The 22,398-nt window shown below is 27.5% G+C and overlaps 1 protein-coding gene across 2 annotated transcripts in view; it reads right to left on the reverse strand.

Annotated features, from left to right (window-relative positions):
- Dop2R (dopamine D2-like receptor) overlaps positions 1–22,398 on the reverse strand; it is a 334,506-nt gene that overhangs the window by 60,756 nt on the left and 251,352 nt on the right. For both annotated transcript variants that reach the window (XM_089220100.1, XM_089220101.1), the window contains 2 exons: positions 4,457–4,660; positions 813–916 (listed from right to left, as the gene is read on the reverse strand). In XM_089220100.1, coding sequence (XP_089076226.1) covers positions 813–916; positions 4,457–4,660 — 308 coding nt within the window. The remainder of the gene's footprint in view (positions 1–812; positions 917–4,456; positions 4,661–22,398) is intronic.

Raw genomic sequence — 22,398 nt, forward strand, 5'->3', positions numbered from 1 at the left:
ACTCGGATTTTTTTTCCTATTTTAATCCCGACCGCAACTCGGTATCAACCGAATTAAAGCTATCTTAAATGATTTTGAATTAAATAATAATATTATCTGTAACTTTTGGCTGACCAAAACGTATAATATTTAGAAATCATAATCCATCTATTGCTATATTATTTCATTAGTCATTTTCAACATTAATTTATTATGAACGTGAACCATTAATGGTATTTATATATTATGTTTTTCTCAGGTTTTACATCACATCATGTATCAACATAGTTTAGTAACGTTGTTCGTTGATTAAAATAATATGAAATTTAAATGTTCTATGAAAATAAAACTCAAGAAATAAAACGATTAATACTTTAACTATATGTTATTTATTATATTTAAAATAATTTTCTAACAGGGAACGACATTTTCAACTGATAAAATGTGTGTAGTTCCGAATCACCAACAATGTAAATTCACTCATCCATATACTAGGAAATCTATAATCTACGATTTGGTGTTTCAAATAACTGTATCTCTGAATTTTCAAAATTAAATAATAATTTAATTGAAATCGGATCTACAGTTTAATAGAAGAGTTTCAAATATTCAATCAATTATGATATTAGCGCGTAGAAGAACCTTAACTGAGAGGCCTCTAAGATCAGTCTAATCTGTAATTTTGTTTTTATTTTTATTAACTATTCCATCAGCCATCAATTGTTCTTATCATTCTAATTTGTAACAGATTGAATAAAAACTCTTATGAAACAAAACAAAAATAAAAAATATTAGCCACAAGTACCACAACATTACGTAAGATTTACACTTACGCGGTTTCTTCCATGACCGTGGACAGGATAAAATCTGTAGATTTGTCGTTATGTATGATGTGACAGTCATCCGAGCCGGGTGATCCGCCCTCTTCTTCGTCGTCCTGTTAACACAAAAAATCCATTAAAACACTCCGAAAACATACGCGTTATTATGTGTGTTATAATGATAAAAGAGGGCATTGAGTGACCCGCTCAGTCAAGTTTGTTGTATACGTATACTGATATACAACAAGGATTTTTTTTTATACACATAATATCGTTCAAATTAAATGAGATCTAAAAGTATTTTTTTTTTTTTTTTTTTTTTTTAATCAGCTCAAAAGTTTATGCGTATATTTATAATATCTAGGTAGCTTATATATAATAGAACTAATTGTGCAATATAAACCCGACGAAACATTGTTCACATTAGACATTATAATATAATAATTAATAGGTATATTATAATTACCCAACATAGGTATAAACAAATTTATTTTTGTTAATTTCCAGGTACAAAATAACTCAAAATTTTTGCCAGAAGAATAACGAACATTTATAAGGTTAATATGATATTGATGTCGTTTGATATATCGATAAAACTAAGACACTTTCTATATTCTGCTTGTATATGGCAATTTATTTAAGTTTAATCTTCGCAGGCAAATTCAGGAGATGTCACAAGAAATAAATTATTGTAAGTATGACCCGAATATATGTGGTGTATTCAGTATTTTGTCAAAAAACTTACCTAATTTGTATTTTATTTATTTTCTCTTTCATAGGTACTATGTATTTTCCATTTTTTCATAATATGTATTATTTACTAGTGAACAAGTCTGAGTAACTAAAAAATATAGTATTCTGTTTGATGTATTTTAAAAACTTTTAATCCAACCAATATTAAAGACTAAAGATCTTAATTCAACAAAATAATTATATTCTCGGGAATAATAGTATACTATAATAGTCGTTCAGAAACTTTACTGCACCTACTAAAATATTATTATAATGCAATATTTAATAAACGAAATCAATAATTCTATGTATTGACTAACCTAAAACAATTCAAGTTCAACTGATTCTATAAAAATCGGACTAATTATATTTTAATAATACAATAAGCCTTCTTCGGCAACCAGAGCGAACACTCGTTTATTTCTATAAAAATATAATAGGAGTTAAATGACATTGTGTTTACAGGTTTGGTATAAAATTGCTTCTAATTTTATTTTATATTTGAATTATTTATTTACTAAGATTTGAAAAAATAACCATATAAAGATTATAATTAATGTGTATCATGAATTATGAAGCATTGAATATTTAGAAAATATTTGTGAATTAATAGTGTTAAGCGTGATTTACTGTGTATTTTTACTAAAATAATATAATCAAATTGATGTATGATGGAAACTTTTCCAAGTAATACATTAGAAACCTACGGTTCCCTTGTATATTTTTGCTTCAACAATAACAATAAGAATAAGACCAAGACGAATAAGTAGAATACGTAATAATATATTATATTACTAATGAAGAACATAATATTCTTCTCACATTCACATTCCCCGAGGAATTTTAAAAGTATTTCTTAACATTATAATTTTTAAAACTCAAATTATGTGAAGCACATTGTATGAGATATGTTTTTCTATATAAATATCTATTATATACATATTTCTGTAGTAGTATTTTAGAACATAGGTGTTTTATTGTTAATTGAATTGCGTTGCGTTTAAATCATGATGGATAAATAATGATACATTTTAAGCAGTTTGACAATGAACTTTTTTTCTTTAAATAATTTAGTTTAATTTTTGGATGTGTGATATGTTTGAATAACTATTTACATTTACATGTGCGTACATTATTTATAATTAACTATAATAGAATTTAAATTATTGATATTAAATTATTCATTTAAACTACAGTTATTATAGCTAGACACATTTAGTAATGTAGTATTTTGTAATACAGTATTATTTACTTCACAGTATATTGTATGTTTTTACAGGTATGAAAGTTACAATAATCTATATTTTCATTAAATTAAAAATAAATAAATATAATTTTTCAAATAACTTTATTCTATATTTTTATTTTTAGATTGAAAAAATTACAATCCTTCAAAATCAGCCAACTATATTTACAGCTACATATTAATTTTTTTCGGATATTCAATAAACTTTTTTATGCATATTTTGTTATTTTATTGTGTATATTTTGGCATTTTTAGCTCCTATAACTTCCGAGCCATGCATTATATGTCATAATGTACATAATACATTTTAAAAATAAATTTAATTTTTTTTCCAAATTTTCATATCAAACATATTTAAATTGAGTTTATGTTTTAAATTAAACTTTTAAATAACTTTTAGATTTTAATATTATTAAAATTATTATTTATATTATTATGTACATGTTTTAAATTTTAAATGCAACTTGTTTAGAAACCTAAAATAGTTATTTATTTTTTGTTTCAAAGGCCAGAAATAATCAAAAATTCAATGAATTTAAAATATATCTATACAACCTAAATATAATATGTAAAGTAGCCTATAAAATATTAATTATTACCTACATTTTTTCAGACCATACGAATATACAATCATAATAGGCGTTGTTATTCTACATTTATATTTGTGCTTGATCAGTGCACATACTTTATCACTAAATATTCAAAACATGTACTTATTATATCGGCCAGTAGTTTCCAAACTTTTTATTTTTACCAATAATATAAAAAAATCCACTTACTTAATATACAGGTATAAAATATAAACACATATAAATAAGACAATGCAAGAAGTATAAAATGTGTATAAAATCATCTCAATGTTAATTCCAATTAAAATTTTCTGACCCTTTGCATAGACTTTAGACCACCATCGGATTTCCGGTATCACGTTTCTCGTAGCACAAAAGTAGACTTCATGAGTTGGGAATTGCTGACATAGGCTTTTATTTAAAACATTTAAAATGCCAACTAATATTTATAAGAGTGAACAAATATTTAATTTTTTTTTATAAAATTAATAAACATGGTGCAGTTTTTTTTAACCCCCCCCCCCCTCCCCCCATATACAGAGCAAAAAAAAATATAAGGATTTTAACAGGATATTATATTCTGGGGGATGTTTTTCATTATTTTTACTCCATTTAATGTATAAACATCATAGTCTAATGTAGTTTATCGCAACATGTACACAACAAATAACAATTCAGACAAATATAAAGTTTCTGTTTGAGTGTTGTTTTTCATAAACTACAAGCATAAAATCCGATCCATTATTATTTTAAATATCAGTGTCCGTATTAATAAAATATGTTTATACGACATCCATCATTTAATTCAACTATAAATTCACCAATGACAAGTACCAAAACATTGTAATCATAAAAAAAATACATTGTAACTAACAAACTTTGTCACCAACCCGTTCCCAGGATAAGTATTATAACCATTACCTGTTGAAATTGATAAGTATACATATGTGATGTATATTATACATAATGTATTACTACTGTTATTAATTTTGGTCTCAATTATAATTATAATATGTTTAATACCTAAACACGCATGTATTACAATAGGATCAACATTGTTATAAATCGAAACATGTAAGTTTACTATTTTGATGCGCATATTTTAATACCTGACTTCCGCTTCCGGTGTTGGTTGGCCCTTCATCAATTATGGATGAACTTCCGGGCGCTAATGAGGCTGTAGCAAGCAACGTGGTCTCGGCCAGTCGTCTCCTGGTCTGTGCAACGTTTTCAATGATGATACCCGGTTTCATATCTCTGCTTAGCTGCGGTCTTCTTGCCGCCTTTGCTTTTCTCGCTCTGAGATTTAATGCCTGAAACAAACATAAAACATTAGATAGTATTTATATCATTTTAACTGAAAGCTACTTATATTATAATGGTACATTAAACATTGACTTAGTATTAGTGAAATAACGTTATATTTCCGTACCAAAATGACATATTATATAACATACATTAGATCTTTTGAGAACATAAGTAAAATTATTTTGTTCGTTTATATATTGTATTATATCCTATTTTGTGTACAATGTGTATTAAAAATTAAAATGAATAGTTAACTTCTTGATATCCAATTTTATTTTAACAATAACGTCTTTATTGTTTATTACTTATCATTCAAATAATCGAAAAATATGATATATAAAAGGATATTTTAGGTAATTGTTAAGTATATTACTTGTATACGACGACGTGAGTGTAGCCGAATGAACGGAAAATAACTATAATTAATAGCATTAATAATATTGGGTCTATTATTAATAACGAAGATCCTTATAAATATTTATAAGGGATATATAAAGAATTTAAGAAAGCAGAGGTAAACATAATAACAATAGTCAGTAAAAAATGATCAGTATTCATCGAATCGACGAATGGTAAGTGTTCCAGAGTTAGGTATATTTTATTCAGTTTTCTTGACTGTATAGTATATAATATACTAAAAATAAAATATATACTTTACAGATGATATTCGGTCGCAGATATTCGGCTAATCATAAAAAATAAAACTGAATTATAAGATTTAATACCATAAATGTTTGGAAATAAATTAAATTTGATGTCTTAAAAAAATCTAAAATATACATAACGATAAAAACTTCATTTCATTATATTAATTTCATAACTGTAAAATGTAAAGTATTATGTTTACATTTAAACTTTTTTCTGAAATTGATAATATTAATAGTATTGGTGTATGATTGTTGATGAATATCATATGTACTGTAAATACATTTAATACATTTCCAATTAAAATTAGATACCAATACTTATATCATATATTATAAAACATGTGTAAATGTGTTAAAGTGAAGTCATTGTAAAATATTCAAATATATTATAAAGGTTCAATGTCTGATTGTATGATATAGGCAAACCCTCCTAGTTAGTAAGCATTAAAAAGCTAAATGTGCGTTTCGATACAACAAATTATATCACATAAATTAAACAAAATCAATGGCTATCTTTGAAAATTACACGCAATCATGAAAATGTTAAATATACAACATAAATTATGGGTATCTCACTAAAATTACATACCTAAATAATGTATAATAAAACACATTTAATTTAATTTAATTCATTATTATTAGATGTTATTATTTTTATTGAACCAAAACGTATCACCCATCTGTGATACAATATAATTCATCTTTATTTGATTGAAACATTGTATTTTACATTTAATGAGTGGTGTCTTTTTTAAACATATATGAAACATTTGATTGAAAGTTTTAAAAAATTATCATAGTGGCATACATCAATTTGAATTTTTACTCAGAAGCTACCTTAGGCAGGTTATTACTTATTGTTTATGGAAATTAGCAGTATTTTCTTTCAGGAAATAATGAAAAGGTACAATATACGACATAACCGCTTTACAGCAGATCTAAGTTATAGCATTGTAATATATTTGAAAGTAATTCTGAGTAAATACCTTATAAAATAATTATTTAGGCACTTCAATCCCGTATTAATTTCACCATCAGGATTAAGAAATCTTAAGAAGTTTTTTCAACTTTCTTTAAAGTGAATTTCTTCAAAAATGTTTCAATTTTTTATATACAAACATGGTTGTTTTACTACGCGATCCTAGAATTTGCTTAAGAAATTAAAATAAGTCAATTGAAGACAGTTCTTCCTTCTCTAAATATATACATAATATACTGTAGTCACGTATTAAACTTATATAGCTGTTACAAATTCCTGGAACGAAGAAATTCAAAAATATAATAATATACAAGTGTTTTATTTCATAGTATATAATATGTATATGTTCATATAATATATAAATTTCCCTCCAAAATAGCAACAGCTTAGTTATTATTGTAAAATATTTTATTTTTGAATGCAAATAAATTCCATCGCATATTTAACCACATTTCGATCGGATATACGAACGGTATCTACCTAATCATATGAGACGGTTGGCATAGTGCACTCCGGGGAACAGTAGAGCTGACATTTGTGTAAATGCGTACACAGAACTGTTGAAAAAACACTCGCGGGACGCTAAATTTATAGAGGGGTAGACATGTGAGTATGGTGTAAATTAAATTATATACTGAATTAAGTATACAAAAATATGCACCTATACACACTAGTATAAAAATGGAGTTGGGGTTATGTAGTTACCTAACCTTGTGCGATGCAGATAATGCAAGAGTGAATAAGTAAAAGTGGTAATAACATGTATTTTGAGAAGCCTGGGACTGCGAACGCAAAGCGGTCAAGAGAATTCGAGAAATGCACGCATAGGTTTCAAAAATAGGAAACGGCTAGAAGTAATTTAAAATGGCATGGGAATGTGCGTGAGAGGTGAGTATGATCGCGAAATGTGAAGGATAGTATTCAGGGGTTGTCAAGGTAGGGTTTACGAAGGGGGATCGTATCAAGTAAGGTGATTGAGGACTGCTAGCTGGTCGACAGTTCTTCTGATGCCTTTGCATTGAAATACTACGACAAGGAAGGATGTGATATACGTAAGGGGGATAGAGGATATGGTTTCGTTAAATTTTTTTCTTAAATGATATTTTATTCATAAATACCTATTTCCAGAAATCGTTAGAATGTATTATTATTATAATGTGCTTTATCATGTGGAAATTCATAAGACCACAAACTGAAATAACATTTAACAGATCACATTATCAATGGAAACATTTTTTTTTTTTCATACAAAAGACAATAATATATTAAGTACGATAAAGCTGCTGCACAATGCAAAATATAATAATTTTTTTTTCACATGTTAAACGATGTTTTATTAATTTTATTAAGAATAAACGAGCTACATATTTTTTTAAACTATGTTAATTTTATATTATTTATAATGAGTTTACTTTGAATACGCTTTGGCTTTTGAAATCTGAACTAGTTTAAATGGGTGTTCTTAGATAAACTGATAAACTTACAATAGAAAGTAAAATAATTATCTAGGATTAAGAAATGCAGTTAATGAATTTTAAAAATTAACATTAATATTTTTCAATAAGAATCATTATACAAAATAATGCTCATGATCACGTATAACTATTTATTTGTACTACAAAAATATAATTATCGTAAATAAATTAAAATTACCATTAGTTTAAAAACGATATATTTTATTATATTTTATTGTAATATATTATGATGATAAGTGTAGTGTGTTATAAAAATAAATATTTTTTCTGTATATCTATTAAAGTCATGAAAAAGCACAAATTTAATAATTATGGATTTTTTTTTTTGTTAATTGAGCATTTAATAAGAAAGTTCTAAGTCCATAATATTGACAACGTCCTATAAAAAATTATGAACTGAAGTAGTAACTAGTAAGTTTGTAAGGACATCCATATAAAATTATTTAAAATTTTAATCTTTATCGAATGTGAAATAAATACGATTGCACATAATCTAATTACGGTGTGATAAATAATTTATTAATAAAAATTATATTATAATAATAATGTTTTTCGGATTTTTAATTATGTGGTCGTACACAGTTTCTGTGATAATATTAATTAGCTATCAAAAGCTCTAATATTTAACAAATAAATGCAATATTTTATTATATAATTTATGAATAGTTTTTTCGTAACCAAATCATATAAATGCAATACAAGTTTAATATTTAAAAACAATTCAAATAATGAAATATTAAATTTTTGCATTCAAATTGATATTTTAAGTTTAAAAATAATGTACAACTTGATTATACGTTTATGGAGAAGTAAACAACTATATGTGAAATTCAAAACAAAATGTTTTTGAGATAAACCAATATAAGCTAAAACAATTATCGTTGTAGCTCAATGGCCACGATGTCAAAAGGTATGCTAATACAAAAAAATGTATATACATATTGTTGTATACCTATTATGTTATACTATAATGTGTAAAGCATCATATTTTTTTCATACTAGAAGTAGGTGTGACGATTTAAATTATTTCATAAATATTTTGAATTGTATACATTAAAATAATCAACAATTTTATAACATATAATATATCATCTATTATTCTGAATAACGAATATCAAAATTCAATTACTTATGTCAGAACTCTTCAAGAATATGTATTTGTTACAAATCATTGATTATTATAATTTTTAATATTGTATTCATTCATTTCAAATACAAATAAAAAAAAAGTGCGATACAACCTCCATCATAATTACATGTACACTATGCATAATATATTTCAAAATTCTTCTCGTGATTATTGGGATTTTTAATTTTAACAAAGTTACTCTCAAATCTCAGAGATAATATTGACAAAAAAGTAAAAGCAGAATTTATAGTTAATTGCATCCAAATTCACTTAAGTTGTAAATTTTATTTATTTTGTAAATCATTCTTTTAATGTTCTATTATATCTATCTTCTTTCACATGCTGCAGGAGTCCCACAGGATAGTGATTTATCCCCTGATCTATATAATGTATTCACAACAGATATTTCTCAATCTAGAAACACCCTTCTTGCAACATACGCTGATGATACAGCTGTTCTTTACTCCATTTCAAATTCAATCCTATATCTTCAGCTGCACTTCAGGATCATACTAATAAAATCGACGAATGTGCCAAAAAATGGAAAATTAAAATAAATACAGATAAATCTGTGCAAGTTACTTTCACGTTAAGACATCTCCCCGTGAGTGCCCTCAATTAATCATGAAAAACATCCCCATCACTGGTCGAACCGAAATAAAGTACTCAGACATAAAATTTAATAAAATACTAACCTGGGGCCACCAATTAAAAGAAAAAAGAAAATCAGCGAACAATAGAATTCATCTTCTTCAATCACTCATCAATTCCAAAACAAACTTATTATATATAAGTAAATTATAAGGCCAGTCTTGCCAGTGCCGTACCCAGGATTTGTTTTCGGGGGGGGGGGGGGGGGGAGGGCTTAAACATACTTAACTTTATAGGAAAATAGGAAATAATTTAAAACATATAATATATACACATAGTTTTTAATGTATTATGCATTCATTATTAAATACTATTCATATAAAAACTACTGCGTCACCACAACCTTAATATACTAAAAGGTCGTCAACATTATTACTATGACATGAACCATAATATGATATTGTTCTGTGATATGAACCCATTACGCATAACGCATTACTAAAAAAATATTTTTTCCTGAGATTTCGGGGGGGGGGGGCTTAAGCCCAAAAGCCCACCCCCTGGATACGGCACTGAGTCTTGCCAACCCCTAGAACATCAGGCCAATTCAGGCTTTTTAATTAATCGCGCTAAGGTTAGTAACCAAAGCCGCCATGGTATGTTTCAAACTTTACCTCACACAATGACTTAGAAATAACGACCACTACTGAACTAGACAAAATAATGTACAACGTTTCCATCAAAATTTAAGCACGCATAGCAATATTTTAATATCACACATGTCCACCTTCATCTTCCCAAAAAACCCATCACGCAGACTAAAGCGTAAATGGTGACCTATTAAATTAGTAAATGAGGTGTTACTATTGGGTTTCTCCCTCATCACGATATTCATGTTACTTTATTATTTATTTTTTTAAAATCTAATTTGCTTATTGTTATTATTGTAAACAGATCGTATATTGTCTTTCTTAATAAAAAAAATCTTCTTTCACGGCTCCAAGCTGCGTACATATTATACGAATCTTATTAATATTATTTATTTTTTGTTAATATCATTCTAATATCTACCTGGCATATTTTTTCACAGAAATTGATATAAAGATAATTTGTATAGCAAAAGATCATACCAAGCAAGTATATTTTTTCAATAATTTATGTGTTATTTCGAAATGACAACAATTGTAAAAATTTCTACAAGTAACTGAATACCTAGTAATATTGTTTGGTCAGATAAAAACGATATCACACATCTCACAATATGTATTACATCAGAACTCAATGTGCTCACTCGCAGTTTATTGTATGAATACATTTTTTTTCACAATTATTTACAGTACCAAATATGCTGTTGAATATAAAAATTCTAGACAACCTTGAAGATAATATCATGTTAATAAAAAAATAAAAAAGAAGAAATCTTTAAAAAAAAAGTACATTTTGTTAACTAAACTATTACGCAGCATGTACACATTATTGTAATGTATCATAATACAATATTATAATATATAAACTCGTAAATACAAAATAGTGAGAATTTTTACGAAAAATTTATACTCTTGTGAATGTGTATGTGTGTGTATGTTCCAATTACTGAATTTAAAACTAAAAATCCGACGTTTTAAGGATAGTCGTAATAATCATTATTTTCGTTTTGATTTAGCATGGGTGTAGGATCACATGGATAATTCTGCAAACGATGTTCATCAATAGTAAATTTACCGGAAATAACAATAACGAAATTAAAATGATCACTTATTGACGCAACAGTACATCATGATGCTATATTGTTTGAAACTAGGGAATAACAGTACATTTATAATAAAATATGTATTATTATGTAGAAGTCGTATAGTCAATAAACGAAGTACGGTTATTTATCACTAAATATTATATAATTTGAAATAATATTAAAAGCACAATAAATTATATAACAGCTTCAAAATGCATAAAATAATATTGGTGTACACATTCACCGCACTACCATAGCCCTGCAATACCCTATTATAATGACGACAAACGTCAGTCCGACTACGACCACGACGACTGACACTATTGCGTGCCACATATTTTCAAAGAAACTTATCTTTTCCTCGTTATTTAATGAGCTTATGTGCGCAGACAACCGTAGTAATGAACCGACTGGAGTAATTTTTTCTAAACTTTTTTTTATATTCTCGTTCACCCTCGTGATTTATCAACCGCTATAAAAGATAAAAAATAAATATATATATATATATATACATTAAATAAAAAAGAATACGGAAGCATACGCGTTATAATATTATATTGTATTATGTATAGGTGTATAAAAAAAAAAACTTGAGTCAGTGGTGTAAAAAATGCCATAACGGCCGCTGTCGGGCTGGCGAGAGGGAAATCAGAACGCGCGAGAGTGCTTGTGCAATAACACACATGACAAGAGAGAGGTGGTGGGCTCTACGCGTATTATACAGGGTTACCGTGAGGATTCACTCATTTCGATATATCCCGAAATAATGGGGATATCGAAATTCTAGTTTTGTAATAACCAATAAGAATCACATGGATAAGAACTACAATTATTTCATATTATAATGTTTTTGTAAAAAAGTTAATAAATATAATTCTTTATTTAATAATTTCCAAAAAAAAATTTACTATAGCCATTTTGTAGAATTTATATTTTTGAAAATATTGACGTTTGAATGTTTTATTTTCATTGATTTCCTGATTTAAATTTTTTTTTTTTAGTTTCTAGAAAAATTGTGAATTATTTAACACCGTTATGTTATCAAACATTTAACCCACCGCACTCTCGTATGGCCGGCCGAATACTTTCAATGTGCCTATAGTTATAAATACTTATAATCATATTTTATTTCTTCAGAACTAGCAAAAATATACAAAATCAGGAAATTAATGAAAATAAAATTTTGAAATGTCAATATTTTCAGAAAAATAAACTCTACAAAATGATCATCTTTAATTTTTTTGGAAATCATTAAATAAAAAATACTATTTTAATTTTTTTGATCGAAACATTAAAATCAATTAAAAATGAAATATCTATAATTCTATACCTACAAGTCTTATTATAAAATCAGAATTTCGAAATTTCCATTATTTTGTGAAATATCGCAATGGGTAAATCCTAGCTGGACACCCTGTATATTATATAATATTATGTGTGTATATTATAGCGATCGGTCGAGACACGTATAATGGCTGCGGTCGTCCGGAATGCACGCGGGATAGAGATAAATCAGTTGACACGATATATAAAATGCGGTTTTAATCCTCGCGTGTACCGTTAATACGGTGTGTGTATATACATATTATTATATATAATATTATATACATGCGTTTGGTCCGCCCGTCTAATATAATATATGTTTATATACTTATAGTATACCTATATTATACGTATTTATATACCTATGTGTGTTACGATCATATGTACAAACTTATAAAATATAACCGTTAATAGAGAGATAACGGCTTTTCGGTGGTGCGCGAAGCCGAAGGTGCGCGACGGAGATGACGGCGACGTGCGCGTAAGGTCGCGGCGAAAGGACTCTGTGGAGGACGCTCGTGCCGGCCGTTGCCGTGTCAAAGTTGTGCCTTAATAAATTCCGTTCGGCCTTCTTCACCGCCTCCACTGCCACCGCGTACCTACACCCCTTCGCTTTTCCGCCCTTACATCACGTCCGTAACAACCTCCACCACCTCCACCACCACCACCCAAGTAGCATACCATGTTTGTGTATATATATATTTATATACACGATATAAAGCTGTCCTCGGAAAGTCATTAACGGGCGCGTTCACATTTATTATGTATTATTTATATTATTACTGCCGTGATCATATTGAAAGTTTATTATACAACTTTTGGCAAGCCGAAAACGATTTATAATCTCGGCGCTGCACGTAAGTGAATGTAATGTAGGTAATTTTTTTCCTTGCTCGCAAAAGCTACTGTTTCTCCGCGTATCCATCCATCGTTTATTATTATTACTACCATGATTATTATTATTATTATTTACGCTTAATATACATAATTCTCGCAGACTTTTCTAATTTAAGACTCTGTACAAAGTGAGAAATGTATTGATTTTACAATGATGTGTTTTTTTTTTTTCATTTTTATGTTTGTCATCACGTATTGGAATAGAAATAATGCTTCGATTTTTGACTTCAGCCCTTCTTTGAAAAGGTAAATTCAATGTTCAATAGTTTTAAAAAGAATCAGGAAAAACCATAACAAGTAACGAAAAAAACGGGAATTTTTATGCATAATCAGTTTTTGACGAAATTGATCTTTTATTTTGCTGTAACTCAAAAAATAATCATTAAATACATCACATTTTTATCAAATTTTTATACTAGCGTTATCTATTTACCATTAAATTTTCTAAATATTTTGACTTTTTCTAAACTATTCACAGACAATTGAAATTTAAAATTTTTCTAATTTTAGATTCTGAACGGAGTGATGAATGTGTTGATTCTACAATGATGTGTGTGTGTTTTTTGTCTGTGTACAGCATAACTAGTCGAAACAATGCTTCAATTTCAAACTTTTGGGGTGGTTTCTGATGTAAAATTGAATATCTTTGGTTGTTATCTATCTACAGTTTAATTTTCAAAATATTTTGAATTTTTTCGAGATATTTATAGACAACTGAAATATTCAATTTTTCTGAAAATTTTTTTTTGAAGTGTCGGTAAAAAAATGTTAGATGACCCAAAAAACTTGAACATTTATCACAAGGTTCCTTATGAGTTGTTCTTATTGTAGCTAAAAAAAAATTAAAAATCCTTAGTCACATTTTTTTTTTATAAGCGTAGGTATATATTTCAAATTTTTACGAAATTTGTTTAAAACGCGAAAATTTGCAAGTAATTTTGAAGTTGAAAAATCATAAAAAATTTTGTGTTTATAACTAAGAATTAAAAATACAACACTAAGTGTTTCGTAAGTTTTCCTTCAAATATCTATAAAGGAAATTTGAAACGTCATTATAGGAATAATGTTTTGAGCGTTTGAGTTTTAAATTTTTATGAAATCGCGTAACGATAACGATTTATCCTCAAAACAGGTATATGTATATCTATGATAATATAAGGTATTATGAATTATGATAACTACATGTAATGTTTTTGGAAAAATAGATTAACCATGCCTTATGAAAAATCCGTCCTTATTGAAAAATAAAATATTTGTTTCAAAATAGAATATATGACAATATTTAAATATAATATATCCTAGACTGACAAAAATTTTCTTTTTAAATCTAAGATTTGAAAATTTTTAATAATCTATAATATACCCTAGACAGATAAACCATCTCCGTTCAGAATCGTTTTTCGTATACAATGATACTTATCATTTCATTCAAATTTAACCTACCCTAATCTGAGGTCTACCCCACCCCCTAATGTACAGCAGAGCGACATCCACTTACATGCTTTTTTTTATTGAAATTCCTATAAAAAATTCGGCGGTCCAAAAAAATCTTTAAAATGTAGTCAAAGGTTTAGTATAAGTTGTAATTATCGTTGTGAAAGAAGATCAAAAATCGTAAGGTTACAATTTTTGTTTATAAGTATTTAAAGTTCAAATGTTTACGAAATATGTCAACATCGCGAAAATTTGCATGGAATTATAAAGTTGAAAATTCATAAAATTTTTGTGATTTATACCTAAGGATAAAAAACCCAACACAGGGTTCTTTATAATTTTTTTTTAAATAAATGTAAAAAAAAAACTCCAGAGTCAATATAGAAAACACTTTGTGAGCGTATAAAAATATATTATAATTTTTATGTAGGTAATATTATAATGTTATATTCTATAGACTGATAAATCATCTTTGTTCAGAACCGTTATATTATACAATGATACCTGTCATTACATTCAAATTTAATATATGCATCATAGTGACATACATAATATATTTTCCATATCTACTATAGGTACAGCAGAGAGATACCCACTAGTCCACTTTTTTCTATTTTTTCTTCTTTTTTGCTGACTCCCAGTGATGTATTTGGTTTTTAATACATGTATATGCCAAAGAATATAATAGTAAGTAATGTTAATAAATAAAAATTAGATAAAAAAAATGATTGAAGATAACAAGTAGAAAACAAAATCAAAAACTATAAATATATGAAATTACGTTAAGACAACAATTATAAAATAAAATAACAATTAAGTATAATCATAACACAATGTGATTAGTTTAAAACAAATACTGATATTTTTCAATAACGATTCGATCGTAAAATTAATATATAATAAATATGTGAAGACAGAAAAGAATTCAGAGTGTGGTGACCGTGAGACTGAATTGCCACTAGACGTCTGTGGGTAATAATAAGTGTTTATTACATTATTGGATCAATTTTTTGTGTAGGTTCGTTGAAATTAATCTACATATACGACACGAGTAATACGGCCGGTTGGTATTTAAGCGTACCATAACAGTATTTCACCATATTATGTAGTAATATATTTAATTTTTGTAAAAATTTTAATATTAATCCTATGCACACACGTCATTGTGATAATGTATATTATTGTATTATACCATCATTGCAAACGACGACCAAAACTCACCACTGACATTAATCGTTTTAGTAATAAATATTTAAATGATTCAGTAGCGCGCACCTACAATTGCAATAATGTTAGTACTTACTAGGATAATCGCGTAGAAAGAATGATATATGTCTGTATAATATGGAGTACATTTAATACTAGTGTACAATATATTAATGTAATCCTTGAGTTAGTGGCACTACTGGTAGAATATTTTATGTAAAAGTGACATAGTTATTTCCAATATTTACTATACTACCAAACAAATATTATAGTACATATGAAATTAAGTTAATAATTATCCAAGATTATGAACAAAATAATAAACTTAAATTTTTCATTATAATTAGGTAAAACCAATACGATAGGAATTGGATATTAATCTTCATAGAAAATAATTTATTTTTAGTATCGTTATCATTCATTTTGCGTCAAAATAACGTTTTCTGTCATATTATAAATTTATAACACTATACCTAAAAGTAGAAAATGGATTCATTTCAATACTTAATTACTATACGAAGTAACAAAAACATTTGATCCGTTGTCACTTAATATTTGAAAACAATTAATTTTTCAAATTGAGGTGGTTAAGATAAAATTAAAAGAATGTTATATTGTGAGTAATAATTTACAATAATAATATACACGTCATGTAATTGAAATGAAAATAATATTATAGCCGTCAACAAAGTGTAGATTATTAACACTCGAATGCCACCTACACGGCGATGTACCGAAATTGCCTACACAACGCGCCCGCTATTAGGAGTTACTAAAATATTATTGTAAATAATACAATAGTAATATTGTAATTATTGATTGTGTTATTCAAACGCTTCAACATTAGATGATCATGTCTATGCAGAATTACTTGTATACTGTATGATAGGTACATTATAGCATTACATATAATGGGTTCGTTGGCTGTAGATCTTCCTATACCCTTAAAATTAATTTATTATTATCTTAATGTTTTTAAAATTTTAATACAATTACACACAATGTTTTTTTTATTTAATATTGTTAATACATTTGGATTTTTGACGAGCAATAGTGATAAATTATTGATCAACAATTATATGATGAGTATAATATTATGCACATTCTACACTTACTCAGTGATATTGATTGTGATAACGTTGGCGAGAGTATATAATGTTATATAAAAAGCCACAGATCGCGAAACCGTGACTAAAGATCATTTCTCACCAAACTTGTACACAACAGTACATTATATTGTATAGTGAACTCACGTTTTCACGTTTTCTGGCTACTGTTTTTTTTCACCTTAGACCATTGGCCACCATGAGCCCTTTGTTACCAGGTAAGAGTTACGGTTTCTATCAATTTTTCAGCTAGTGGATAAATTGAATTACTACAGACCAGCCACCCTAGTTCGCGTCTGACACCTGAAGAATTACTCGAAATGAACACGGAAACGGTGGCTGAAGAGGCGATGTTTTTCGAAAACAATTTCTACGAAAAGTTTTATACTATAATCAAACCTTAAACTCGTCTACTATGTAAGTTTATATATATATATATTATAATGTATACGTATAATGTACATGTATAAAGGTGATAAGGAGGTCATATGTAGGTGTGGCAGTGATGGACTGGGTAGCTACCAAAACAAGGCGAGTTCTTTCTCTATGACCAGTAAAGTTTTTTTTTCCACTACCATACCAAAAGTTATAGAACATATTTATTCTTGGTGAATCATTTTATTTCGTTTTTTTTTCTGGCTAGAAGAAGAAAAAACAGAAATTAAATATACAATTTTTTAGTTGCTGTTTTTTTGGTTTGAAAATAGTATGAATTTCCAGGTAGAATCACATTCTATATTATTAAAAAGTGTTGAACCAATTACGAAAATTATTCGAGTACAATTAACTATAGAAAGTGTTATATTATTATACAATAATATAATATACAGCAAAATGTAATACTTGAAAAAAACGTTCAAATTTAAAAATATATTTATCTATATTTTTTTTTTATTAGTTAAGCATCGATTACATAGGTCATTAGATTTAACAAAATTATTACATTTTTACATTATTATAAATTATGTTATTGTACAATTCAATTTTTTTTAGATTCAAAATGATGTTTTGATAATTATAAAATGAACCAATTACTTCATACAGGTGATCAGAGAAGTTGAAGTCTTTTCTAGCTTCATATAAGTTTAGGCATTAGACGATGATGTGTTTGATGTAGTAGTTTTCATTATATATTGGACATAAAGGAAGGATCTGTTTTTGCCATAAGGTGTTCATGTGTGAATTTTGTGTTGTCTATTCTAAACGATTAAGAATTACCTATTTTTTTTTTTTTTTTTTTAGGTATTTCTGCCAGAGTTCAACAGAGTGCTTAATTTCACTTAAATTATTTTCCGTAATAGTGTGCCGTTTGGTGCTCCACTATTCAATGCAATATTTCATTTTATGTCAACAAGTGATGAAAAAGTAATTATTTTACTGGTGGGATTATTTAATGCATTTCTTTCTGTTTTATCTTTCTTTTCATTTCCTTTTATGTTGCAATTACCCGGGATCCAAATAAATCGAATGTCATTGTTTGAAGATGCAAGAAGGTTATTAATTTTTAGAACCAATGGCTCAGTTAGTATTTTGGATTGCAGATTAGTCAAGGCACTGAGTGAGTTGAAACATATATCTATTTTTGTATGATTGATTTCTAGAGCTAATTGGTTTCCTTTATATAGTACAGGTATTCGGCTGAGTAAATACTGCTTAAATGATGAAGTTTGAACTTTTTAATTACATTGAGGTGGATTACTGAAAGTCCTATACCCGTTTCACTTTTTAAATATATCAGTGTAGATATGACTACTGTTATTCGAATTGTTTATAAGTTTATTAAATCAATTGTTATAAATAGTATTTAGTGTTTATTTTTTCAAGTGTTTTATTAAGTTTGTATTAGCCATGTAATAAAACGATTGGCTATGAAACAACCAGTTTCTAAGTAGGTATCAGGCTGTTTTCCTGTTGAAATTTTTTATTAAATGCAATATTGATATCCATCATCTTTTTCTATAGTTTTAGACCTAATGGTTTTCTTAGCTTAGAACCTTGAGGAATACAGTTTTCTAATATAAATGTATTTAATATTTGATCTCTAATTTTTACTTGAGAGGATCGTTGGTCAAAGAAGTTGGTTAGAAAGATTAAAATAATTCCATTTATGTTCCAATTTTTAAGTAAAATAATTACTCTGTATCACCAAACGGTGTCATTTGCCTTTTGTAAATCGAGGCTTACGAGGATCATTGATTGTTAGTTTTAAAGAGTTTCTATGACTTCGGTTACAATTTTTACATGACAATCAGTGATTGAGTGGTGTTTTTTGAAACCATATTTACATGGTGAAAAAAATTTGTATTAAGTAGCATACCATTTTAGTCGACTGTAGATAATTTTTTCTAATAACTAACTCATACTGTAGAGTATTGAAATTGACTGATATCCTAAAGATTCAAAACTATTTTGATTTTTTTTTTGTAATGAGAGTGATGATTGCATTTATTCATTTTATTGGGATTGCGTCTGTAGCCCAAATTTGGTTGTACAGATTTCATAATAGCAACTTGCCTTTAAATGGTAGATTTTCTAAAAATATAAAGGGCATTTTATTGGATCCACAACTTTTGCTTTTATTACCACGAAAACGTAATTCCATTTCAGGTAAGAAAATCGGTTTATTTAAATGTTTCCTTGGCCATGGCTTGGTAGTAGGTTTGTTTTGGTATCTATTTATATTTCATGATCTTGTTTATATTTTAGGAAATCATGAGTTAATGAGGAGTCGCTACTGTTGGAATGAAAATATTGACAAATTGATTAGGCTATTTTACGTGTGGTTCTGTAAGTATGGAATTTTCCGATAAGATGGTTTTTATTTGGGCCATGGAATTATCGATAACATTAATTTGATCAGGAATATTTTTACATTGGCTAGAAAAGTGACCAATTTGGTGACATTGGAAACAAGTTAAGGTATCATAAGTAATGAATATTCTGAACGTAGTTTTCTCTACAGTCACAGTTATTGAACTAGGCAGTTTAGACACGCTATCATGATTAATGTAACTTGTTTTCTGAAACTTAATACATATACGTGAAAACTGTTGTGTTGAGAATTCTACTTTCATGTGGGAAATTTTAGAAGTAGTTTTGATTCCTAGTTCATGGAAAGCGTGAGTTGATTAGAAATTGTAGGATAGACATTTGATAAAATGATGTTTTTAGAAGCGTTTATAATTCTACGAATAGGAATTTCGATACCATCGATATGAATTGATGACTGAATTTTAAGTAAATTTTCCATAGCAACTTGGCTATTGAAAAATACGCAAAATCTGTAGTTTGAAATACGTGATACAAATTGAATATTCTCAGCGTGTATAATTTTACTGATTGCGTTAACATACTCGATTTGTTTAATGTTATTAATAGAACCAAAAAAAATTGCTTGGTTCATTTTCGGTAAAGTAATATTTGAAGCTATTTCTGCAAATGTTTTATTATTACGTGTATTTTGGGAAGGACTATTTATATTGTCCATATCTTTAATTGAAATAAGCTTATCGCCCATCGTTTGAGATATTATTTAATTGGTGTAATTAATGCAATAATTATAGTCATATTACCTGTACACTGAATTAAATAGTGTGTTACTGCTATTGATAGCTATGCGATATAAATGCGATAATATGCGACACAGACGAGTTAAGGCCCCCACATACTACAGCAGTAGCGGTAAAATTCTTCTGTCTTGGCGGTGCCACCGCGGTGGCGGTAAATTGTGACCGGCTTAATTTTGCCGTTACCGCGTCCAGCGGTAATCTCCACTGCTGCAGTGTGTAGACACATTAAACGGTTGGATGGTGAACACGAATTGATTTATCTATAATATATTGGTTGTAATGCAGTTTAATAGTAATAATTTGGAACAAAAATAAATTATCAATCAATATTATAAAATAAATAAAATAATTATATTATATATGATTATATTAAAATGAATGTAAAATAATTTGTATTAATTAAAATATTGTGCAAAATGTTTTGCTATTTTGTGTATAATTATGTACCCTGCTATTTAAAATTGTATTTCTATTTGATTACGATAAACTTAAGTTATGTATAGTTAAATTTAAAAAAAAATAATAATTAATCATTTAAAATATTTATGGCAACTTTTGAAAAAAAAAAAGTTCATTCATAGTACATTATTTATGTTCTCAAAAGCATTATTATATTATATAAGAGGTTGTAAAATAATTAAAATAACCAACACCATAACTTTTTAGATGAAATGTATATTTTTTATCCCGACAGAACCTCTAATGAAATTTTAATCAAACCTTGAAAAATTAAGCACGAAATCAAATAGTTTTTCATGTTATTAGGAATACGCTAATTATTTTTAAATATTTTTATATCCAACATTATTTTTTATTGGTTAAGTTTATAAGTGAACAAATTAATGAAGCACAATTTAATCATTACTTTATGCAAAATAATATTCATTATTATAATGGCATAGATTAGTATACATTTCAACACTGGTTTTGGCAAGATCACGACGATGGGGGTATCATTAGAAAAATATGCTTGGTTTAAAATAATTTAAACGTTTTGTTGCAGAACTAATGGTTTTTGGATACGATCCAAGTGGGGTGAAGATAGTGAGAACTGGTGATCTGGAAGAGGGTTGTTTATCTATTCAAATAAATACCTTCGTACTGATGATTGTTAAATAATATTTATATATTATTATTTATATTATCATTTATACGGATAAAGACATAACTATATAGATATAGGTAAGCTAACTATAACGGTCCACTCAACTACGTAAATATACATATTACCTACCTATATACCTACCATAAATATTAAATAGGAACTTACGTACCGTCACTACTAATTTGATGGATTTATATATTTTTGTTATATTAATTATATTTGAATTCCGATATTAAAAGAAAATATAGAAAACCTTGAAAATATATTTAAACATCTATTTAAAATATATTTCGAAACTATTTATGATAAAAATGATGACTATTACCTAGCACATTGAAGCAAGATTGGACGAGGAAAACTCCATAAAGTAACCATTGAAAAAATAAATGATACAAATATAGCTTTGGTCAACCACTATAATTCATAGACCCAAAGCTAAAGTTAATTTTATACTCTGTACGTGAATACGTGATACTCTTGTTGTTATTATCGCAACAGTTATAGTTTTTCCCGAACACCATAATAAAATCCAAAATGTAATGTTCCGTTC

The sequence above is a fragment of the Diuraphis noxia genome, unplaced genomic scaffold (genome assembly GCF_037042655.1).
Source record: "Diuraphis noxia isolate RWA-SAM2 unplaced genomic scaffold, SU_Dnox_SAM2 contig0002, whole genome shotgun sequence".
In the NCBI taxonomy this organism is placed as follows: Eukaryota; Metazoa; Arthropoda; class Insecta; order Hemiptera; family Aphididae; genus Diuraphis; species Diuraphis noxia.